Source organism: Rattus norvegicus, chromosome 13, assembly GCF_021556685.1.
Source record: "Rattus norvegicus strain SHRSP/BbbUtx chromosome 13, alternate assembly SHRSP_T2T, whole genome shotgun sequence".
NCBI classification, from domain to species: domain Eukaryota; kingdom Metazoa; phylum Chordata; class Mammalia; order Rodentia; family Muridae; genus Rattus; species Rattus norvegicus.
The window spans coordinates 78,655,968-78,679,980 of record NC_141546.1 but is presented as its reverse complement, the minus strand read 5'-3'; the positions used below and the strand labels follow the sequence as shown (position 1 = coordinate 78,679,980).

The window sequence follows — 24,013 nt, the reverse complement described above, 5'->3', positions numbered from 1 at the left end:
CCTGCTCTATGTAATGTTATAACACCCTGAACTGAGTCAGAAGTCATCTCAGAAGCTGTAATGGTTCTTTTGGTCAATGGGAGCACAGGTATAGGGGCAATAGTGTAATGTACTATAAACAATGAATAATAAAGTTTATAAATATGATATGTATATGTCAATATGTGTGCCAATGAAGTTCATATATACATAGTGTGTGTGTGTGTGTGTGTGTGTGTGTGTGTGTGTGTTTGGAACATATGCTCCCTGCAAAGAACAGGTTCCAATCATAGGTTTGATGGATTATGAGATGATTTTTAAAAGGAATGATTTATGAAGATAATGGTGAGTGTAAAGAAATTGCAAGGAGTAGACCTTACCACAGCCTGACACACCTCCATCCCTAAGTATGAAGCAGTAAAGCAAAGGAGGAGAGAGGCGGACTAGGAGAGGGTGTTTGCATGAGAAGCCATATTTTTCTTAAAGCATATAGTGGCCTTGTGGTGTCTCCAGGGAGTGCTGGTGCCAGGACATTGAATGAGGGCCTTGACTTTATTATTTCTGTCTCCTACAGCACTGTCTATTGGCTGAATCAGAGGTAATGGGGTCTCTGATAGAGTCAGTAAGGTTGGCCCCTAGAACTCGAAGCATCATGGAAAAAGCAGAGAAATGAGTTGGAGAGACAGAGGATAATGCGTAACACGAGTGTGCTTAAGGGGGAAATCATATTCACAGTAGATCAAGGAATAACAGACTTGAATGGATAGGCTCAGCACAAGCACAAGCGAAGTGGAGGAACTTGCTGATAGAGGAGGGCATTTCATTTCAAAAACAGGCTTTCAAATGGTTGCTCCTCTGGAAGACCCTCAAACACTGAAAACACATATCCACCTTCATAAAATGATTTGAGGGGAAAAACAACTTGTCCTGATGAAAGGAACCTGAGCGACTAGGAGGGCTTTGAAGGGCCCTTGTAATTTGAGGATTCAGTGTTCCAGGAGCAATGGAAATCAGGGAACAGGACCTCCTGCAAAATATTCACAACTCTTTGAAATGGAAATCAGACTGTTCCAATTTCAGAATCAAATTAAAGCAAGTATTCAGGGTGTTAGCGGGCAGAGCCTGAGCCTGTTTGAAGCAGCCCGTAAGGGAGGGAAGCGTGCTTTTCCCTGGATGGAGCAGGATCTCAACTCAGTCTGTTTCCATGTTTGCTTTTAGCACCTGCTGGCTTGGAGTGGTGTCGCGCACGCAATCAGACGGTGGGTGGATGTGCCAAGAGCCTGACCTCCCCACGTCTGCTACCCCTCCCCCTTACAACGCATGACAGCCTGTCCTGATATAGATGGGACCTGGGACTGGTTTAAAATGACAGGCTCAAGTTCTTTGAGGAAGAGAAGACTAATTCAAAGGAGCAGCCAGACAAGCTTCCGTTCTCTGCAGGAATAATTACTATTCCCCACTTCACCATGGCCCACCTGGGAGCCCATTTTGCCTTTAGATCCCGCTGGCAGAAGACCGACGATGAACTCTGTCGTCATAGCATGTCTTTTATCCTTCACAAAGCCATTCGCAATGACTTCTTTCAGAGCTACCTCTACCTGCTGGAAAAAATTCCCCTGGGTAAGTAACTCAGAGCTGCTATATGAGGGACAAAGGAACTGGATGGGTTGAATGAAGTTATGGATGGCTTGGAGATAAGGGGGCTTTTCAGCTAAGGAGGACCCAGCCCAGTGTCCATGGGTAAAATGCTTCAATGGCATTCTTTTATGGAGAGGGAAAGACCGAGTGCTGCCTGGCAAGGCTGAACTCTATTTCAGGGTTTTCCTGGCCCCACAGGCATAGAGACTCGCTGCTCGAGGTGTAAGCTGAGGGACTAGGAGGTTTAGAGAAACTCAATTCTTGAGTCGTCAAGGTTGCGTTTTCTACTTGCTCAAATTTGAAAGTTAGGTAACTTAGAGTTGAGACTATTCATGGTGTGTTAAGCAAAAAATTGAAAACAGAAATTGCATGACGAGGGATCAAAATATGCTTGGGGCATGCATGTATGTGTACATGTAGTAATGAAGGTGTATGCGTGCGTGCGTGCGTGCGTGCGTGTGTGTGTGCGTGTGTGTGTGTGTGTGTGTGTGTGTGTGTGTGTGTGTATAGTCTGTTCTGGCCTACGTCACAAGTATTACCAGAGAACTGAAAAAGCTGATCATAGTTTGCATTCTTGCTATCAAGGGGTATCCAGTAGTCTGCCTTCATTTTGATTTTGCCCCTAGTTTCAGGGAAATGGGACAAGAGAGCTTATCAGGGACACTTGTCGCATGCTTCTTCAACCTGTGTGAAGGTAGCAAGCTTCAGTACCCTCTAACCAGCACCAAAGAGAAAACAACTTACGATTAAACCGTGAAGTGCCCCCTTCCTGCCTCTTTGATTTATATTTTCTTCCAGTGAAAACAATAATGCTGTTTCTCAGCCTTGGTCTGTTTGCTTAAGGTTGGCTGAAAGCCCCATTGTGTACTTGCTTTGGCCCCAGTTCCCTGCTGTGGAAAGAACTACACAGTTCTTACTGTTACATTCAAGAATCTGGATGTTAGCAGCCATCAAAGTCTTATTTTATAAATTTACTTCTGAGAGTTTTTTTAAAAATTCTAGTCCTATAGGAACGTCCACCTTATATTTATATAGCTTTCATATGAAAATATTTGTCCATCTAATATTTATATAGCTCTCATATAAAAGTACTTCTCATCTATAATTTTGATACTTCCAGCTACAGGATGGGTAAATATCACTCTCATTTCCCTATGTCCTCCCTACAATTTTATTTTGGAAGTGGAAAAAAGAAAATTCAGAGCTGAAGGCTCCTCCCATGATGATAAATGTGTCTCCGTCATCCTAAGAGAAAAATTGGGCTGATCATTTGGAAGGCTATGAAGGCCTGGTGCCTGCAGACATGGGCGAATCACTGATTTCTGGGGGACAGTCTTCTGGGTTCAGTTCAGTAACAGTCGTCAGCAACACAGTGTGGTTTAGACTGGAGAAAGCTATTTATTAGAGTAGCTGAGAGAAGATTCACTAGTGGACAAATGACGGACTTTGAAATGGTCGGCAGACAGAAAAAAAGGACTCGTCTCTGAATGCAGCTGTAAATCGGTGAGGAATGAAACAATCTCTGATCAAAATCAGATGCGAATTAGTTTGAAATAAGTCGTCTACCAGTTACATTTGGTCTTAGTTTTTTGTTTTGCTTTTGTTTTTTGTTTTGTTTTGTTTTTTTTTTCTTTTTGAGACAGAATTTCTCTATGTATCCCTGGCTGTCCTAGAACTCCTCTCTCTCTGTTCAGCAGGCTGGTCTTGAACTCACAGAGATCTGCCTGCCTTTAACTCCCACATGCTGGGACAAAAGGCACGCACCACTGCTTGGCTATCTTTTCTTAATCTAATGCAATCACTTTTATTTTAAGGCGTTTTTATTTTACCCATTTTTTCTCTCCTTTATGATTGTGTGAATGGTTGATTAATAATTTGCAAAAACTGATATTTTACATAAAATAGTCCATGGAAGCCCAAGGTAAAATGAAGGGAAATGCATGGCGTTTCTGCTTAGGTTTAGGGTTTGGGTCCTTCTTTCAGTCTCTGCTCTTGCCTTACCAGTAGCTTCTGAGAGGCTGGGAGGGTTCCTTTAATGAGTGCAACTGGAATAAAATCAGTTTACTCCAGGTCAAAGTCAGATTTATCATTACTCAACCCTTCACAAATGAACACTCCTTACCTCTACTCTGATAATTCAGCTTGGGCGTGAGTTTTCTCTGAGAATCAGTAAGGTAGTTGTATCCACAATACCTTTGTGACAACAGTAACGGAGGTTGATATTAGCTAGTATAGGTTAGGCTCTGCTGCAGTAACAAATAAACCCTGAGTTGTCATTGGTTGCACCACCCATGTTTTATTGCTTAGAACAATACAGGAATCTAGGCTGATACAGTCTCCATCAGCCAGATAACACTATTCACCAAGACAAAGAAAAAAAAAAGATGTGGATAAAGATGTAGCCTGTCTGACAGCTCTAAATATATTAGCCCAAAATGACATGCATTACATGTGTTTATAACTTATTGCCAATAAATATAAGATTATGTGTGACGTTCATGTAAATATAGTCATTAAGTGCTTCTGTTAGGAGGAAAGCCCGTTGCTTTTTAGAGATGGTTACAACAGACCATTCTTTCTGATCAAGCCAGTCAAATTCAGGGAAAGAGGCAGTCCCATAATTACAACTGAATAACTGTTATGGTCTTAGACTAGTCAAACTAGAGAAGTGATCTTTCTTTTTCCAAGTTAAAGGCCTCTGAGCATCATTTTCTCCAAAACAGTAACAGGGAATGAGAAGAATCACGTGCAGTGTACATGCAAAAGCCATCAGTTTTCAGTGGGTGTTAGGTTTTCTTGCTTCCCCTGCGCCAGGCCCCTCTAACGTCACCACTTAACATTTTTCTGAGAACAGGAATTACCAAAGATGATAAACTTAATGTGTGCAAGTTTTCAGGCTGTAGTGGATATTATGCCTTTTAGGCTGGAAATAAAACAGGCAGCTGGGATGCTGCCTCCCGGCCCCACAGCAGTGTTTTTAGTGTTTGGCTTCTCTTGTCCTTAATGACTTTAAGACTTCATAAAAATGAAAGTAGAACCCCTTTAAAAATAAGTTAGGGGACCCTTCCTGTAGGGTCTGCACAGAGAGCCAGTTGTTTAGGGTAATTATGGAAAGAATGGTGGCTAAACAGGCTTTGAGTCCTTCTTCCCTTCCCCCAGATGCTCCAAACTTCTGTGTAAGGCACCCAGTCTTATTCCACTCACTATGTCATAAGCTGTGTCATGGAAACCTTCCCTCCAGGATCCCTGACTAGCTTCAGCGATGTATGAGACATAAAGGACTGAGGTATTCAAAGGAAGATGAAGCAATGCCGAACCTTAAGAAACTTCAGGAAAAGGACAGACGAGCTTTCTACTCTCAGCATTTCATACATAGATTTAGAGGCCTCAGTCTATTGCTACAACATCCTATTTGGTGTATTCTTCCTATTTTCCATAACATATTTGTGGAAGTAGGCACAGGAGTTAGGCGATTTGCTAATGGGGTTGGTGGTGTGTGGCAGGGCAGGGTTAAAGTCCAGGCGTGAGTATCCCAGGCTCCTTTGGAGCTGTTACATATCCTACCCACCAAGGTGAACAGACGCTCAACTAAAGTGAGCAGTGATGTGAAATTTCCATATATATATATTTCAGTTTGACAGTAATAGAAAGCATTCCCTATGAAGGAAATTGACTTTCTGTGGGGATGCAAATGGCGGGCCACTGAGTAGGTTTAAATAACAGTGATACGAGCCTGCAGTTCATTTGGAGATTTGGGTCGAAGAGTTTTCTAAAAATGGCTGTTTATGAACAAACAGGAGCTAGTATTAAAAAAAAAGTTAGTGTAAGTCTCTAGTTTGTTTCAAGGGACCTGGACATAGCCCAGTTGGAGACACTGACATAAATTAACGATCAGTAATGTTTCAGCACACCCACATTTTTCAATACATGAGAGCGAGTGGATGTCAATGGTTTGATTTGGAGTCTGTATCTCTTGCACATCATTATTTAGAAATGGTCTGGGTTATTTCACAGGAGGACCAAAGCTTGCTTAACGCAAAAGCTGTGTTCAAGTGGGCTTGTCTCTAGGCTCGCTGAGATATGTCTTTTGCTAAGTGAAACTGTTCTACTAAGTCCCATCCTTTCAGTACTCATGAGAAATGATTACTCATTCTAGTCTTCTTAAATATTAAGAGTCAATTTTTACAGGATTAAAAGAAATACTATAAAATTCCTAGGATAATTCCAGGCACATAAAGAGACCCGATAGGTGTCATTTCCCTTCTGTCAGGAATCACTTCTAGAAGAATAACTTTGAGGAGACGTAAAGAGCAGTGGCTACCTATTCACTGACATGGTTAAAAGAGAGAGTTGCTGAAAACATTTTCAATAAAACTTAGAATTTCCACAGTGAATCCAACATACAGCTCTTGGTTATGATTGATTTTAGCCATGTGACTGACATTAACACATGATTCATTGAACGATTAAAAAAATCATCAAAATATAGTGTATGGAATTCTCAAAGAATTAATTAAATACATTTAAAAATTTAAAATTCTTGTTGCTTTTGTAGTGAAATGCTGAAAGGGCATTTTTATATTTGACGAAATGAAGGAAAGCAATTTCAGGTCAAAATGTAAGATAACAAAGCAACGGGGTATTGTATTCACACAGAACTGGGATCCAACCTTGCTTCTTTCTTCTATAGAAGGTACATGTAACATTTATCTTACATTGTCAATGAGATATATTTCTTACCTGTATATAGATCTGCCAATTACAGGTAATACGGGTGAAGAAATAGGTGCCATTTTTGACCTAGTCTCTATTGTAAACCATCTCAAAATTTATAGAGACATTGCAATTTTGTGACAAAATTTATGAATTTCCACAGTAAGAAGACATCACTTAGGCCAACATGAACACCTCAGGAGTTGTTAGGAGCAGAACTTGGGTTTGGTCATGACACCTCATATATCTTTCTTAGAGAAATGCATCTGTCAGGTAGGTGAAAATGAGAGCTCAATCCTCGAACCATAAAAGCCCACCTGGTGAAGCTGAAACCCACTGAGCTCTGTACTGACTTGAAACCAAAATGTTTCTGGTGTAATGAACCGTGCCCATTTCTAGATTAAGGCACTTAATATTCCCTACCGACTCAGTAACTTAAGGATTTGATGCTAACTGTGGTGAATTTGCTGTTTGACATGGATCAAAAACATTGAGAGGGGTCAGCGAGATGGTTAGGTAGGTGAGTAAGGGTAGTAGTTGCCAAACCCTGTGACCAGAGTACGATGCCCGGGACCCACGTGTTGGAATGAAGAACTGACTCCTGCAGGTTGTCCTCTGATCTCCATATGTGTAACAGTGAAAGAGAAGAGGAGAGGAGAGGAGAGGAGGGGAGGGGGGGGAGGGGGGAAGGGGAGAGAGAGAGAGAGAGAGAGAGAGAGAGAGAGAGAGAGAGAGAGAGAGAGAGAGAGAGAGATTGAGTTATTGAGCATTGGGCTGTGGCCCACCCATAATCCTACCACAGCATTCAATCCTGAGAAGAAAAGACCTTCTGAAATGGGATATTCTAGTTTGGCATTTCGAGGATTCTAGAAGAATTTGGAACAATCATAATGTTGAAGTGGTGATGCCTGAATTGTATATATCTGTTGAGTCTACAAACATTTTATATAAGACCCTACCTAGGGCAGTGAGGGGAGTGGGTCAGACGTTCCCATTGCCTTGGAGCCTGTGTACACTCACGCAATTGTTGATGTTAGAGTCAAGTCACGCCCCACTTTACTGTCACAATCCTTGCAGTCATCTAAAGAAAAGTCAATGTTCCTAGGCAAGGCTAAATACTATTCTTCCTTTGACTCCTTCTACTTAAAATTATGCCATATTTTAGTTTGCTTCATCTCATAATAAAAGCGTGTTTGAACCATTGTGTATTTTACCTTGAGCTTTCAACCATATTTTATTTCTGGTGACATGAGCTAAACATGTCTTTTTTGGAATTTTACCAATGTGTCCTAGATTCTTGGCTTACACTGTCTATTGGCTCAACTCCAGCCTGTAATTTCTCTTGCAGTACGAACAGTTTTATGCCTGATCTGATAAGCAGTTGTCATTTGAGGATTTCTTTTCATTGGATTCCTGTGTTAATGACATCATCTTTCTGTATACATTTCTTGATCTTATCATTTGCTGGGTTGAAATACAGCTTCAGGAAACTCCTAAAAAATGAATTCATAGGAAGTAAATATTCTCACAGTTAATTGAAAGTTAAATTTTGCTTCCAAAGAAATGTTCCTTAGAATACAAATGCCTTCAAGTGTTTCTGGTAAGATTTGCTTAGTTTCAGCTCTTCATTTTGTAAAAGATACCAATTACACTGACTCTGACATAACCAAAAGGAGGTTTTATTTATAGGAGTGTCCCTGGTAGAGGTAATATTTTTGCATACTAATACTAATACATCATTATTTATCTAAAATTCAAATAATTTTGAGTCCTGTATTTTTGTTTTCTAAGTATGGCAACTCATCTTAAATGTCATTTCAAATGACATTACAGTCCTTTTCTTAATATTTGTGTTTTCAAAAAATTTAAATGTAACTTTAAATTTGCTTTAAAGAAAATCCATCCTTCCTAGCACTTGTTAGAACTTATGATTTCTTTCAGCTCTAGAAATTTCCTTCAGTTGTTTCTTTAATAGTTTTCTTCCTATATCTGTAAAACTTTAGAAATTCTAAACTTTCTAGGTCGTTTTGTTTGGGGTGCCTTATGGATTAAGCATTTTTAAAATTTCTATTTTATGAATATTTTGAGAATATCATACATGAGTACTGTATCTGACATAGAGAAATACTTGTATATGTGTTGCTCAGGGCTGAGCAGCAAGAATGAATGAGAAAATTTCCATAAAGTACTCGGAGCTAAGAGATAATACTTAACACCATTTGGTGATATTATTATTTCACTGTACAAAATACTGTAAGATTATTTTGATAAGATGGTAAGTTATGCTTATTGAACTATTCAATTGTGAAAATTTGAAGTCAAAGTGATTTATAGATAAGGTTCTCGAAGATCCTAGGGCTTAAATAGTTTTTTTCAATGTTATGTAGCACGCCAATCTCCAGGCTAGAACTCTAGGAAAATATTTCTGATTTAACACCATTGTCCATGATGGGTGTGGCAGTGCAGGTCTTTAATCCCAATACTTGGGAGGCAGAGGCGGCCAGATCTATATGAGTTTGAGCCAAGCCTGGTCTGTATAGCAAGTTTCAGGGTGGCCAGACTGGCATAGGGAGACCTTGTCTAATAATCAAATCAAATCAAATCAAATCAAATCAGCACTGCTTCTTCTATGACATAAATTCATGAAGTTTTGAAAACTTCATTGCATTGTTAAAAAATGAGCTTGTTACACCCTATACATTTTAGTAACCTTTGATAATATTTTCTTCGCAGTAAAATTGTATGCTTTAACAAGCCAAGTCATTGATGGCGAGATGCAGTTCTATGCCAGAGCCAAACTTTTCTACCAAGAAGTACCAGCCACAGAAGAAGGCATGATGGGAAATTTTATTGAACTATCCAACCCAGATATCCAGGCCTCTCGTGAATTTCTTAGGAAGTTTGTTGGGGTGAGTTTTCTGACTGATATTGGAGGAGAGGGCCAAGACTTTGTAAAGTCTGAGCTCACATGTTCCTGTGTTGTTAAAGCCAGGTGGCCAGCCGAGTAGTCGGCCGGAAAGCCTGTTAAGAGGGTCAGAGAGATGGAGATCAGCAGACTCTGGGCTTATCCCACTTGGCACTGCACTGCTGTAGTAGCAGCTAATCTTGCGTGCTTGGGAGAAGGTGAGATAGAAGTGCAGACATCACTGCCTGAGGATTACAGAGGCATCTTCTTCAGCATCTCAGAGGCAAACAGCTGGCACCAGACTGCTGAGAATTAATGAACGCCTCATGGAATTACAGACTGATTTATAAAGTCTCTAAAATACAAATTGAATATACTAGGAAATGCATACATGCTTATGTTCAGTTTAAAAACCAAGGATGGTTTTTTGTTGTCTTTTTTGTAGTTGTTGTTTGTTTTTTTTACACAGTTCAGCTTGTTACCTGAAAAAAAAAAGGGATTATTTTATTATTTTGGATTTGACTGGATTTCTTCTTTTCTGTGGAAGAAATCCCCAGGTCATATAGAGACAAGATGGTAGACTGTAGGAGACAACATTCTAAACTTTAGAAAGTGTCATGGTTCTTCTACCTAATATATGAACCTTAGGGCATGTTACTTACATCTACTTAGCTTTAGTTTTCTCATCCATAGCTAGAGAGTAACACAGAATCTGTCTGGAGGAGGAAAATGAAGGGCCAAGAAGCCTAGAGATGTTAGGCACTTCTGTGAGTGAACAAAATGAGCATGAAAATAAATCTAATGTGTCTGTTGCTAATAATATACCATGATGTCTTATTGTGTATTCGCCACATATCATGCAACTTTATTTAGTATTTCAAGTTGTCTTAATCCACCACAAGAAAGCTGCTGCTGCTGCTGGTGATCTTACAGAAGAGAAAACTCTCAATGCAAAGCCAAATTTGTTGCAATTCAATACAACATCCCCCTGATTAAAATGTGGGGAGTGTTTTATTTTGGTGAAAGAAATACTATCAATATTTCGCTTTAGTGTTATGCTGTCAACTTTCTCAGAAGGATAGCATGAAGACCATCCAGCGTGTGGAAGTGAGGTTCATTCTAAGCCTTCCTGCTGCACCCGGTATCTGAGTCGTGCGTTTGGTGGTCACATGGTCAGGATGTGGTGTCTACCAGACCCATTGTCTCTCTGATGTAAGTTACAGCCACAAAGAACTGAAACGTGAAGAGTTTGAGGGCACGGGTGTTTACATGTCAGAGGCATCTGCAATAGTTCTAAACTAGTGCCAATGGCTGATTTCATGCTATGCTTATTCTAAGTAGGTGTGTTTGCCAAGCCTTTCGGGAACACCATCTGTTTACTCTTTATAATTCTTAAAGGTGAGGACTGGTGTCAGTTCCTCTATTATAATTGTGGAAACTGAGCTTAAAGGGATGAAAACAATCCTAAAGACTGCATACACTGAGTATCAGTCCAGCCAGGTTGGTCTTACACCAAATTCCTTGCTCCCAACCACAATGTATTTTCCCACCATTTGTTTCATGAAGCAGAAAAAAAATCCCTGGTGTTCGCTCACAGACTATAGGCCCCAACCCTCCTCTATCCTGGCCTAAACTGTCCCTCCTGCTTGCCTCATGGAGAGGCCGACTTTGATCCCAAGGCACTTCAGAAGCCTAGCTTGTAATCCAGCTGTCTTGTCACTCCATGAGGAATGCCAAGCTGACCACGCGTATTCTGGTCAGACAGAGCCCAGAAGCACGCCTCTGGACCTGGGAAAGGAAACACTGTATGCTTGCATATTTATGTTGGAAAAGAGGCAGGCTGCTCCTTTCAAACAAAGACAAGAGCCCTTCTTAGCAGACAAGGCTCATTGTAAAGCTGCGACCTTGAGCTAAGAGCAAATAGTCTGCTTAAAGGAACGCTATTTTAGTACTTTGACCTTAATGATCGCTAAATTAGTATCTAGGTCAAGAAACAGGGAGTTAGGGGATATGAGTCTCTGACATGATTTATTTGTGTGTCAACTGGGAAAAGGCAGACTGTTTAATTTAAAGCTTTGCTTTCCTTTCAACACTAAGTGACAAGGGACAGTGGGAAGAGCTGTTTCATCTACTTGAAAATGTATTTGCTTTAGACAATCCACAAATGGCACCAAGGTGAAGGCGGCCTACCTGATAACTAGCAGTGTAACGTCGTACTGCATGAGAAGGACCCGGCACTTGGTGCGTTTGTTTCTTGGATATTTGCCAGAGATTGGATGACAAGATTTGGTTTGTTTGGCATGGTTTTTGTACAGCACGGTGACTCACATACATTTTAGTTTTCAGATTCCCTGAATGGTCTTAAGCTAATGCAATGCAAAATAAAAGTTAGTCATGTTAAAGACAAAACCATCGTAAGCAAGGGTGCTTTTTAAATTATCTTAAAGGGACCCACAGATATGAACATGACAATGAATGAAAGTGGAAATAAAAGTCATCTTGTTTTGAAATCACACATGGTGCGAGACTGTATTCACATTTGTCCGGGGCATCCGATTTCAATCCAGTCACAGCTTCTCCAGTCATCGCACCCCAGAGGTGAGAGCAGATTCAGAGATCAGTCTTTAAATATCTCTTCTCAGAGGTGCTGCCTGTGAGTGACAGACAGAAAAAGAAGAGCAGTGCCAGGTCAGGAGAGGCAGGGCCAACCACCCAGGACAAAACAGAACAAAGCGACTAGGCAGTGGTGGAAGAGTCTGGAGGATTGTAGCACCCGGGTGAAAGGAGCATTTGTGTCTGCTTAGTAACAGTTTCAAGGACAGTTGTATCCAAACATCAGGTGCCTGAATTGAGGAGAGGAAATCAAAGAGGGTGGAAAAAAAACCCATTCAGGACACCCATGAGTCTGACCCCTTGGGGGTAACAAAGCCAATATCTTCTATATCAGATATTTAGATTATGATTTATAACAGTGGCAAAATTACAGTTATGAAGTAGTAACAAAGTAACTTTATGGTTGGGGGTCACTACAACATTGAGGAACTGTATTAAAGGGTCACAGCATTAAGGAAGGTTGGGAACCACTGTTCCAGGAAGTTCTAGCTTGAACATTTCACTTCAGTTTATTTGTATAAAAAGCAGTGAGACTAAATATCATTCATCTTTAAAAGCCCTAGGCCTTTGTTCACATCCTCTATTGGTTTCCTGGAAGAGTCATGGGGAGGCTGAGAGAGCAGGGCCTCTTGACTAACCGGCTTCATGTTATCTGTTCATTGGACAAAAAAGTGTCCCACAACTTCAATCTGAAGGTTTTTTGTTCCATGGTTTTACCTCTCTTTTAAAACTAATTAACTAATTCATTCATTTTACATACCAGTATCAGCCTCCTTCTCCTCCCAGTGCCCCTCTTGTAGCTTCTTTCATCATTCCTCCCTGAGGAGACAATGGGGAAGCCCATTCTCTGAGAAGGGGGAGCCCCCTCCTCCATGGGTATCCCTCCTCTTACATAAGAGAAACTGAAGGACTCTTGTCCTCTCTCACTGAGGCTGGACAAGGCAACCCAGTTAGGGGAACAGGATTCACAGCAGGCAACAAATTCAGGGACAGCCTTTGCTCCAGTTGTTGGGGGATTGGCATGGAGACCAAGATGCACATCTGCTTCAGATACGCAGGGGGCCTAGGTCTGGTCCTTGCTTGCTCTTTGGTTGGTTGTTCAGTCTCTAGGAGCCCCCAAGGATCCCGGTTGGTTGACTCTGTTGGTCTTCCTGTGGAGTCCCTGTCCTTTTGGGGTCCCTCCATACTCCCCCCCAACTCTTCCACAAGTCTCTGAGCTCCAGCTAGTGTTTGGCTGTGAGCATCTACATCTGTTTCAGTCAGCTGTTGGGTGAAGCCTCTCACAGGACAGTTATACCTGTCTTTAAGCATAACAGAGTATCATTAATAGTGTCAGGAATTAGTTCTTGCCCATGGGATGAGTCTCGATTTGAGGCAGTCATTGGTTGGCTAATCCCTCTGTCTCTGCTCTATCTTTGTCCCTGCACATCTTGTGGGCAGGACACATATTCTGTTGAAGGTTTTGTGGGTGGGTCGCTGTCCTTATCCCTTCACGGAGAGTCCTGCCTGACTACAGGAAGTAGGAGCAATATCCCCCACTACTAGTAATCTCAGCTAGCATCAGCCCCATAGCCACCCTGGGGCCTGCCCCTGTCTCAGGTCTCTAGGTGTGTCCTAAAGATGCCCTCTCCCTACACTTGATCTCCTGACCCTGTTGCTCTCCCCATCCGCTCTCCTACCCAGCTCTCTCACTCCATACACCTCCGATATCTATTTTATTTCCTCTTCTGAGAAAGATTCAACCAGTCTCCCTTTGGTCTCTTTGTTATTTGGGTTCTCTGGGTCTGTGGTTCCACTTCTAAAGCCACTTGTTATACCAATGAGGTCAGCCTGACCAGTAGAGCTGCTCAGAACCAAGCAAAGCCAGGAAACACTTTTATTGAGAACCTCCCATTGAACACACCAATTTCTACTCAAGTCACTGCTGATAACTTTATGACAATCACTCCTTGTTTTCTCTTCTCATGTTTATGATTTGACATAAAAGATTATAACTTCCACAAGACTTTAAATCAGTATTATTTATGCTACGATACTTGAACAAGAGAGGAGCCCTCGTGAAGGCAGAGATAGCAAGCATATATGGCTGGCTTCTTAGACTCAAGGAAAAAATCAAAGATCAAGATCAACCATAGATCCCTGTCCTGCTGAGTCTGAATGACGCCTTTGAGTCCCTTAGACTATATCACATTAAAGGTCCCTAACAAAGGAGTCATCAGTGCTGTAGGTAATGTTCCACATACACTCTAGTTTTTGCCATTAGCTACATAATACTAAAAACTGGAATTTTCTCATCTCAAAAATGGGAATCATCATCATCATCATCATCATCATCATCATCATCATCATCATCATCATCTTACAGAGGTTTTTCTGACTGTGGTAATCATTATGGATATAAAGAACATTCAACAGATACACACTCATTTACTACGGCCCTTGCTCTATTTGAGAGGACATTATAATTGCCCTCCTTTCCTCTTGTCATTGTGCCTTTCTAGCATAAGGGAAGCCCTTTGGATGTACTGGAAGGCAGTTTTTTTTAATGTTTCCTTCTGCTCATGCTTGCCTTTGATCCATAGCCAACTCTATTTGTCATTCTGAGTTCCTGAGAAATCAAGAGTAGGGCTTTCTCCATAAGAGCTTGATTGGTAACTCCAAGTCTCCTATTACTGTAATTTCTAGCACGAACCTATCCAGCAGCCATCCCAATCATGACCGACTAATTTAGAACAGCTGAGTCTTTCTTCATAAATCCAAAGCTTTTCTTTAATTGTATAGAAGCAATTTCGAGATGGTTTATACTAGCTAACTTCTCGATACCCACCACCCCCTTATCCCCCTTCCTAGTTAATTTAATGCATAGCCTTAGTTAAAGTTTTTTCCCAATAAACATATAATTTCTTGTACAAAAACAAATATAACTTTCAACATTAAAGGAGACACAGTTCGAAGAAATGACCCTTTATCCTGACGTATGTGTTGTGTGTTGGCAGAACTTTATTTAGAATGCAGTCCTGGTGAGACAGACAGAGGGACAATGGCTATTCCTCCATTGGGGTCTCAAACTTTACCACTCGTAGAAAAGGAGTAGATGATCCTGAGCTCCTCCAAACCCAGCTTAGAAAAACAAAAATTTCATTCATGCCAATAGGAATTCCATTGTTTTCATGAAATCCATGTTTAGAGCAATTTTGAAACTCATCAAAATTCACTGATGATGTCCACCCCACCTCTGCCTTTTTCCCCAAGTAATAACCCATTGTACTCATCCGTCTAGCTGCTATGCTCACCAAAGCTGAGTCTTCAGGGAGCTCTCCATGGCTCGTTTCTTGGAGAAACTCACCTTGTATTGGAAGCCAAGACAATAGTTTGTGATTCTTTTTACAGAGCTAAACTTGGCAAAACAAAGCAGAACTATAAATATTTGTCATTTTTGGGGGGGGATTAAAATGTTCTATATATCGCTGTGGTAATAGATAATCTATTAACATTTGTATAATAAATACATTTAATCACATGCATAAATGAAACCTCTTATAGTATAAAATTGAGCCAAATAAACTTGTTTCGAAGAAGTAATTGTATGCCTAAGACTCGAGGCGAGTCTCCGTCCTTGAAGTGGTCCACAAGATATCTTTTCTGCAGGGGCCGGGGAGAGCGGGAACTGGCTGCGCCTTGGACTGCGGTTCTGGAATAGGAAGGGTCAGCAAGCACGTCTTGTTGCCTGTTTTCAGCAGTGTCGAGCTAGTGGACATGATGGAATCCTTCCTCCTCGAAGCCCAGAGCTACTTGCAGGTTAACGAGAACAAAGTTGAAAGTTACCACTGCTACAGCCTGCAGGAGTTCACGCCCCACTTGGGGAGATATGACGTCATCTGGATTCAGTGGGTATCAGGTCAGTAATTCGTGGTGTAGCTTCCGCCCCTTCCCCGTTTTCTCATTAGCAAAGGTGACACTTGAGACCTAAAACACGTTTCGTTAGCTCTAGCTAACAGAACATGGAGTCGAGTGAACTTCCACTCTGGGCCCCCAAAGTTCTTTTAACACTGCTGCACAAGCTCGGCAATCTTACCCTAGGGATAGAGCAAGTGCTTGGGAACAATCTCCATCTTTGCAGAAATGTAAATACTTGAAAATACTGAAAAACCGAACCCATAAATGGTTAATCCTCATTATTTATTGGTAGAACTAAATGCTCTGAGACTTAAATCCTTAGGAAATGAAACAGCAATGAATTATATTGTGCGCTCTCTCTCTCTCTCTCTCTCTCTCTCTCTCTCTCTTTCTCATACACACACACACACACACACATACACACACATACACACACACACACACACACACACACACACCACAAACTTGATTATGTTGTACAAGAACATGAAATGGCTCTTGGGAAGGGTAGTAGTGTCTTGTGCCTATTGGGTATAGACTCCAGGTAGCATGATATAAATACAAGGAATTAAAAACCCTGAAAGACGATTTGTATATTTTTCTCTTTAAGTTTTCAAAGTCTCTTGCAACTAAAACAGGTCAAGCTATTAAGTAATTCGTGTGAGTATACAGAAGACAGTTTTCATTCTTAGCCTTGTTTTCTTTTCAACTCACCTCCCTCCTGCCCCCTGTTTCTCTATCAATCTGGCCCCGCTGCAGGGTACCTGACCGATAAGGACCTTCTTGCCTTTCTTTCCCGGTGTCGAGATGGCCTGAAAGAAAATGGCGTTATCATTCTGAAGGACAATGTAGCGCGGGAGGGCTGTATCTTTGACCTGTCTGACAGCAGTGTGACTCGGGACATGGACATCCTTCGAAGCCTTATTAGGAAGAGTGGACTGGTGGTTCTGGGCCAGGAGAAACAAGAAGGCTTCCCAGAGCAGTGTGTTCCGGTGTGGATGTTTGCACTGCACAGTGACAGACACTCTTGATCAGCAGTGGGAATGAGCCACCAGACTGGATGACGGTGCCTCAGGACTGGGTGCATCTCCCAGGCACCTTGTGAGATGCAGACAGATATGGAAAGAAGGGAATACAATGCAGGTCTAGAGTGATTGATGACGTAATATGTACCAGCTGCTGCTACCATAATGCACACACTGTGACGTGTGCACGTTTAGATATGCGCTTTCTGTAACGGGATGTTCACAGATGCTGTGGATTTTCTGAGGGGTGGAGTGAAACAACAGGACACTGCTTTAATAAGGGGCGTGTTTACACCTTCACTGCACGAGTGTGACTATGAAGACCTGAGAAGGAAACGATGCTCATCAACGAGCGTCTGCATCAGTCACTGATGATTTCTGTTTGTAATCTATCACAGAACAGGGTAGAAAGTCTAGACCTTTTTTCCTGTCCCTCTATCGGCTACGGTACACTTTCTTTTTCTTTGCTTGTCACATCTCTTGAACAAACATCTCCATCTAACTCAGAAGGTACTGGTCAAATAACCCCATGAAAACAAGTCTATTATTTTGTCTTTAGCCCTTCTTTCGACAGAAAAAGTATACAGTTTCCCTTTCTATTTTGGGTCAGTTTTACTACCAATGATGTAATATGGATGTGATTTGATAACTAATGCTTACATTACCATGATGTGGAAGTGTCTCCTTTCAGGAGAAAATGTTACACACTCAAGTTTCACCCCAACCATATAAGTAAATGTTGTCAATGATCTAATTTTAGCCACTGGCTTTCAACAGCGCCTGCTCCTTTGCATCTGGTCCTCATTCCTTGAATGAACGGATGTACCTTGAGAGAGAAACATCAAAAGAAACAGGCAAATGAAATGATGCATAAAGACCGACTTAGCTGGGTTCCTGAAAGGCATTGGTTTAAATAAAATAACCTAAAACCTTTCAAAAGGAAAAAATGAAATTCAGTTTTTATTAGCACAGTGTTTAAATATGACTATTTTGTCTTCAAGATACTTCAGCACCTTTATGTTGAAGTACGGTGATATGTCTTGACCCTGAAATTCAAAGAAGCAATTTAAACTAAGAAGATGTACTGCATAGCTATGATACCATCACAGAAAACATATTTTTAAAGCAATAGCTCTAGAATAAGAGAAAAATGTTAGAGAGTATGACAAAACTAATAATAATATAAAAATAATAAAAACTATAAGAATTTAATAATAATAATAATAACTGTTATAGAGTAACAAAACTCCCATTTCACCCTTCAAAAGTTTTGTAACAGATTAGCAATATCTTTTCTTTTTTGAGGGTGATTCAAGGGATTCCTCTTATACCAGCAACTTAATTCCTTTGTCCCTTAACTTCTACTTTTTTATGATTGACATTTACCAATCTTCCTTGTTCTGAGTTTTCAGAGTTTATTGTGAAAAGACAATTGCCCAGTGGATACCAACAGATGGTTATTAACTCTATTGAGTCTTTGAGGTTGATATGAAACCATCCAGTCCTCTTTCTCTTGCCAAATCAAATCATTAACCATTCTACCTAGAGAGTCTCCCAATTTGTATTATCCTGCAAACATTCCTGAACTCTTTATGCACCCTTAATTTAATCAAGAGCAAAGTTGAAGGTAAACGTTGTCATCAGAAGCCCTGCGTTGTTGGTAACAGGCACGTGAGAAAACCAACATCACCACCAAAAGCAGAGGTGGCGTAAGGGGACTGCAAACCCGATCAAGTAGTCTTAATGGGCTGTGTTAAAGTTTGGATATGTTTCTGAAAGAAATAAACAGAAGATTTTTTGGAAGTTGCAAGCAAGGAATTTCTTTTCTAGTCTTGGAGGTGGAAGGAAGACACTTCCAGTGATTCCCAGGTCAGGTCAAAGAAGCAATCTAAACAGGCAGTTTGTGTTCATCTGCACATCTGGAAGCCAGTGGTCTAGCTGGTAGTTTACTTTAGCTCCCAAATACCTCTTCATAGTCTGGCTGCTTCCAAACCAATTGGAGACACTCATCAGTAGACATTTCCTAGTCTCATTCACATCCCAGTTAGTTTCTAGGATGTGGGATCAGATTATTTGTAACTAATACATTATTAAGCTGATTCTAGGAACTAGTTTTATTTGAGAGCACTGACAGGGAAGGATTCATGGAGCCAGGACTTTTTCCAAACTGAAGCCAATTATTCTGAAATATAATCTGACAATTCCACACATAATCTTTCAGTGACACCCGATTTACACTCGCAGCCTGGATTTCCAGTTCTTGAGAATGCCGTATAATCGCTTCATCATCTCGCATTGGCTTTGTCCTTTGGCCCATGTTCCCACCCCTCCACAGCTGTACTTATTTGCATTCCCCTGGCCAACTCATGATGTATGGCTTAGGGCATTTACAGATGTCACTTCTTCAGCATAGAATAGATGGCATTAATTTTCATTTGTCCCAGAATGCTTACACGGTGTTGATTTCCAAACAAACAACCCAGCACTACTACCATTGTTTTATATATACCTCCCACCGCTGCTGGGCCTTCTCTGTGCCTTGCTCTACTCTGTTTACCATATTGCCTCACTGATCAGAGATCTGTTTGGTTAGCTTTTTACGTTAGATTCTAAGCTCTATGCGGGGACATTCATGGCTAGAGCCTCAGTCTGGACCAAAGCCCTTAATACATTGCAACAATGCAAAGTTCTTGTTGAAAGCGTGCCAGGCAATGCTGATAGTAGGAAATGAAGGCTGTGTGGGTTTCTTCAGGCAGCAAACCGGAATTAGAACAAAGAAGCAGGGGTGAGTAAAAGCTCTGAAGTTCCAGAGGCACTAGCCTATGCCAGACTAGTCAAAGTACTGATGGAACGCAAGTGACAAGATCCAGAAATAAAGCCTTGCACTCAGAAAGCAGGCAAAGGGGAAGCTATGGCAAGTGTAGGTCCTGAGACAAAAAAAAAGTTGCCCAGTTAGGACAGCATTCTTAGTGTTTGTATCTCAGACCAATCAACTTGAAGATGTGGCCAACCCAAAATTCTATTGGTGTGGGTGACCTGACAAGAAAGAGATGTGGTAAAATTGTGTGTAGGGTGTAACAAAGTAATCCCCAAGTCCTCATTGGTTTCCCACTAACAACATGTCCAAGACTGAAGTTGTAGAGGAAGTTAATCCCGCACTGAGTATTAAATGGAAATAGAAGGTGCTTGTCTACACTCCATAAATGAGTTGATGGCAAACATGTTTGCCTCTGAGTGAACTTCAGAGGACCCCTCAGTTTATACGGTGATTCATGAAAGGGTACAGCCATCACCTGCTTCCCCTTTAAATAACCTGAGCTGAGGCATCACTGGTAAGTACCAGTCTAGAAGCGCACCGTGCTTTAGGGGCCAGCAATGTTAGTGATTTCAGAATATCGTAAAAGTAAAAAGGGAAATGAATAAGCTCGCCTGTGTAAGAGATGATCTGCTTTGTATTATCGACACGGTTGGCTCCCATCTTTGTTTTCTTTCTCCATCCTTTTTTTTTCAAACTGGCCTTTTTGAGCGATGTATCAAGAAGCCCTGTGTCCGATAGATTCAGCGGCCTGTCATGAGTAATTAAAACCAGTTGTGTTAGTGCTTTTCTTAGCTCCAGCTGACTCTTTGATGCTCTGGTGTCCATGCCAAAAACCTACCTCTTATAGTCATCACAGGCCAAGGTTTCTCCAGAGGTCACTGCAGGCTAATTAAGCAAATATGTGAAAAAAGTGGTTTCAAATTATCTCAATTAGTGTGTGTTTATATACAGATACTTAGGGTAGAGGTTGATGACTTTTGAAATAATAACTAATTTGTAGAGCTAGTAATTTGATGTTAGAGAAATCTATGTATTCAGCGCCTTTGTGCTGGCATGATTTGATCTTTTGCTACATAAAAGGCATTATACTTATTTCTGCCAAGAAACATGTAAAACTGTCTAAGGAGACCATGGCTTAGAGGCGAGAAAGACTGATGCCTGAACAACAATGATTTAGAACAAAAAGCATTGGGCAAGGAACGAATAGTGTGTACAAAGAGTTAACACAGGGAAAAGATGAGCTCACTGGGTTTCTGGGACTTTAACTAGCCCACAGTGACCCTTCAACATATTTTTGAATGCCTACTACGTGCAGCCATTGCTCTAAAATCTCAGGTTAGAGTAAGTCTGTTGGCTATGTGGAGCTTAAATTCTCGGTGAGACTGAGAGGCAATGAACAAACAGACATGTATTGTTTCAATGTTAGCATGTGATAAAAAGCAGAGTAGAACAAAAGAGGGTTGAGCATAGTAGGGAAGGATTGTAATGTCAAATAGTGGTTAGTATTTGCTTCACCGAAGGACATCGAGATGTAAATACAAGGACATAAGTAAGCTCAGTAGATATCTGGGAGAAAGGAACAGGCAGTGCAATCATCCCCAGTCTTGAGAAATAGCAAGAAGCTGAGCACAAAGGGGAGGATGTCATAAGATACAGGATTCAGGGATGCACTTGGGGTTGTACTAAAGGTTCTGGTCACTGAAAGGACATGTGTTCTGAGTGAGAACAGGAGGTGTTGCTGTTTTGAGGCAGGGATTGAAACAGTGTGACTTCCGTTTGCAAAGTAATCCCCTGGTTATTGTATTTAGAAAAGATGACCAGATAGACATGGAAGCAAGGAAAGGAGTTGGGTTAGGGGTTGGCAAAATGGTTACCTGTATGTGATCCATACAGGTTTTGCTGCTCTTTGTAAATCCACATTGATTGGAACACTGTGGCCTTTTCATTAGAGTGACAGAGAGGTGTTCCGGTGATTGCAGGTCTAAAGAGTAGAATAGAGTTGACTACTCTATTAAAATGCCATAACACTTCTGGGAAATGATATTAGTAGCTTGACCTAGAGATGTGACAAGGGAGGTACTAAGAGGTACTTAGAATGTGGGTTATCTAAAACTTGCCATTGCATTTGTTGACTGACTGTTATGGGGGAGAGTGTAAAGAGCTGGGTTAGTGAAGTGGAAATATTTAGTCTGAAGTAGAAGAAGGACGTAGCTTCTGTCACTGATGTACAAAAAGTCAATGGTGAAACATTTTTCCCGTCCATAGGCCAGAAATTAGAAATGATGGTTTTGAGTGACCACGGAAGTTTAAGGTTTAAGAGGGAAGTTTGGGGCTGAGCTGAAAGGTTAGAAGCACAAGTGCAGATTCAGTTTTTATGACTGTGATTCCGGATGAAATTATCAAAGGAATAAGGGAAGACAGAGAAGGGGAAAAGGGATGAGACTTGAAGACACAGGATGCAGCCTGAAATGCCTGACTGTTGAATAGAAATGCTGAGAATCAGCCAAGGATACTGAGGTGAGATCCGTGGAGCAAGGGTGGTGTATATTTTAGCTACTTTCACCACACTGGGACAAAGCTGACAGAATGTCTTTGGCATGTGGCTTCTTAAGGTCTCATCTATCATGGTAAGGAAGGAGAAACACTTAGTGACAGGATTATATGATGGAGGAGTCTCATATCATGCAGGACCAGGAAACATAGGAGGCAGCTGGAACTGGGGACTGGACTAGGATCCCCAAAGGCCTGGTCCTAGTGAACATTTTCCTTCAGCTACAGCTCACAGGCATAGCTGGGTGAAAGGATTAAGGTGTAGCAAATTGATGCAAATCAAGGTAAAAATGCACCTAGGTGTTCAGAGGGAAACAGATAACACAACATTAGACCTTTGGAAACACCCTTTCCATCTCAAGCTTTTGTGTACCTCTGACACAGGCTTTGCATCTGTTCCTTCACAATATGGGCAACATTCACTCAGTACTTGTCCCTACAACAGAAAACCTAGTCAATCTCAGGGTCTCAGATTTCTCATCAACAGGGGATGACTGACAGAGCAACTAACTTTCCAAGTTCTCATTGACTGGTCCCAGTCAACCTGGCACAAGTTCAGATCTCGTGTTTTATCGAATCACCTGCAGCTAGAGAATTAGGCCACACCATCTAAACGTCACACACAGTTCATCCTTTTCCAGCTCTGGCTACAGGTAAAAATCTAAGGCTAATGGAGGAAAATTTGCAAGCATTCTCTCAAAGTGTCTTCAGCAACTGAGATTCAATAACAGTAGTAGTAGTAGTAGTAGTAGTAGTAGTAGTAGTAGTAGTAGTGGTAGTGGTAGTGGTAGTAGTAGTAGTAGTAGTAGTAGTAACAACAATAAATTTAAATTCATATTAACTACAGTAGTAAAATTGAATTCAACAGTCTCTTAAGCTGAGGTTTAAAAAATTTCCAGGGGTGGGAGGAGGTTAAGGAAGCTCACACCTGCATATGGAGCCTTGACAAGAGAAAGTATACAGTTTTCCTGTACCATAGGAATATGGAATGGATCCAATCGCTTTTGGCTAAGATCAAGTGTAGAAAGGATCCAAGTTATATAAGAAAGAAAAAAGGATCAAGGAAGATGTCTGGTTCTCACTTCTCTCTAGAAATAGTTGTTAAAGGAAAAGGGATGTGGTAGACACGCCCTTTGTGTCTGCAAATGCTCTCTGATAACTCATGCTGTTAAAGCAAATTTAAAATCCGAGGGCTAAGGCCCTTAAACAATGAAGTTTCTAATGGAATGTTGTGTCTCATGCATTCAACCTTTCTGAGTATTCAGTTGGATCTAGTTAACATTTCTCAGTTTCTTTTAAAATTATTTGTATCAACTCTTTGAAGATTTCATACACTGTGTTTTCATTTGACCCCACAACTTCTCCCAGATCTCCCTCTATCTTCAGCATACCCTGCCCAATATCTTGTTCTCTCTCTGTAGCAAGCCATCAGGTCAATTTGTGTTACCTTCATACTCCTGCATGGAAGGCCATGTTCTGGAGCGGGGTTATATCCATAAAGAAAACTGATCCGCCCTCTTCCAACAGCCATCAGCTATCTCTAGGTCCAAAGTCAGGGGTGGGACTTCATGCCCACCTGCTCACGTGCTGTTACCACATAGTCATCCACTGCCTCTGATGCATACAGTCTTTCCCCAGCACCTACTTATGTTTTAGGTGTGGCAAACAACATCATGTGCTATTTGGATGGCTGCATTGAAATGATCCATAGAGGTAAATGTGCTAGCATTTAGCTTTTCCAGTATGCTATTTAATTTACCCATAGAAGATTTGATGACTCAGTATAAGAGGGTGCTTGAGCAGTGGGGAGGGGATGGGTGGGTAGTGGAGCACACTTATAAAGGCAAAGGGAAGAGGGGAGAGGGCGGATGTAGG

The 24,013-nt window shown here is 41.2% G+C and overlaps 1 protein-coding gene across 2 annotated transcripts in view; it reads left to right on the top strand.

Moving 5' to 3' along the window:
• Positions 1 to 18,573, top strand: part of Ntmt2 (N-terminal Xaa-Pro-Lys N-methyltransferase 2) — a 41,554-nt gene extending 22,981 nt beyond the window's left edge. Inside the window, 4 exon segments of one of the 2 annotated variants that reach the window (NM_001376860.1) lie at positions 1,198 to 1,599; positions 9,064 to 9,239; positions 15,497 to 15,746; positions 16,505 to 17,937. In NM_001376860.1, coding sequence (NP_001363789.1) covers positions 1,446 to 1,599; positions 9,064 to 9,239; positions 15,497 to 15,746; positions 16,505 to 16,776 — 852 coding nt within the window. In that variant the 5' untranslated portion in view covers positions 1,198 to 1,445 and the 3' untranslated portion in view covers positions 16,777 to 17,937. 2 annotated transcript variants of the gene reach the window in all.
• The last annotated feature ends 5,440 nt before the right edge of the window (positions 18,574 to 24,013 follow it).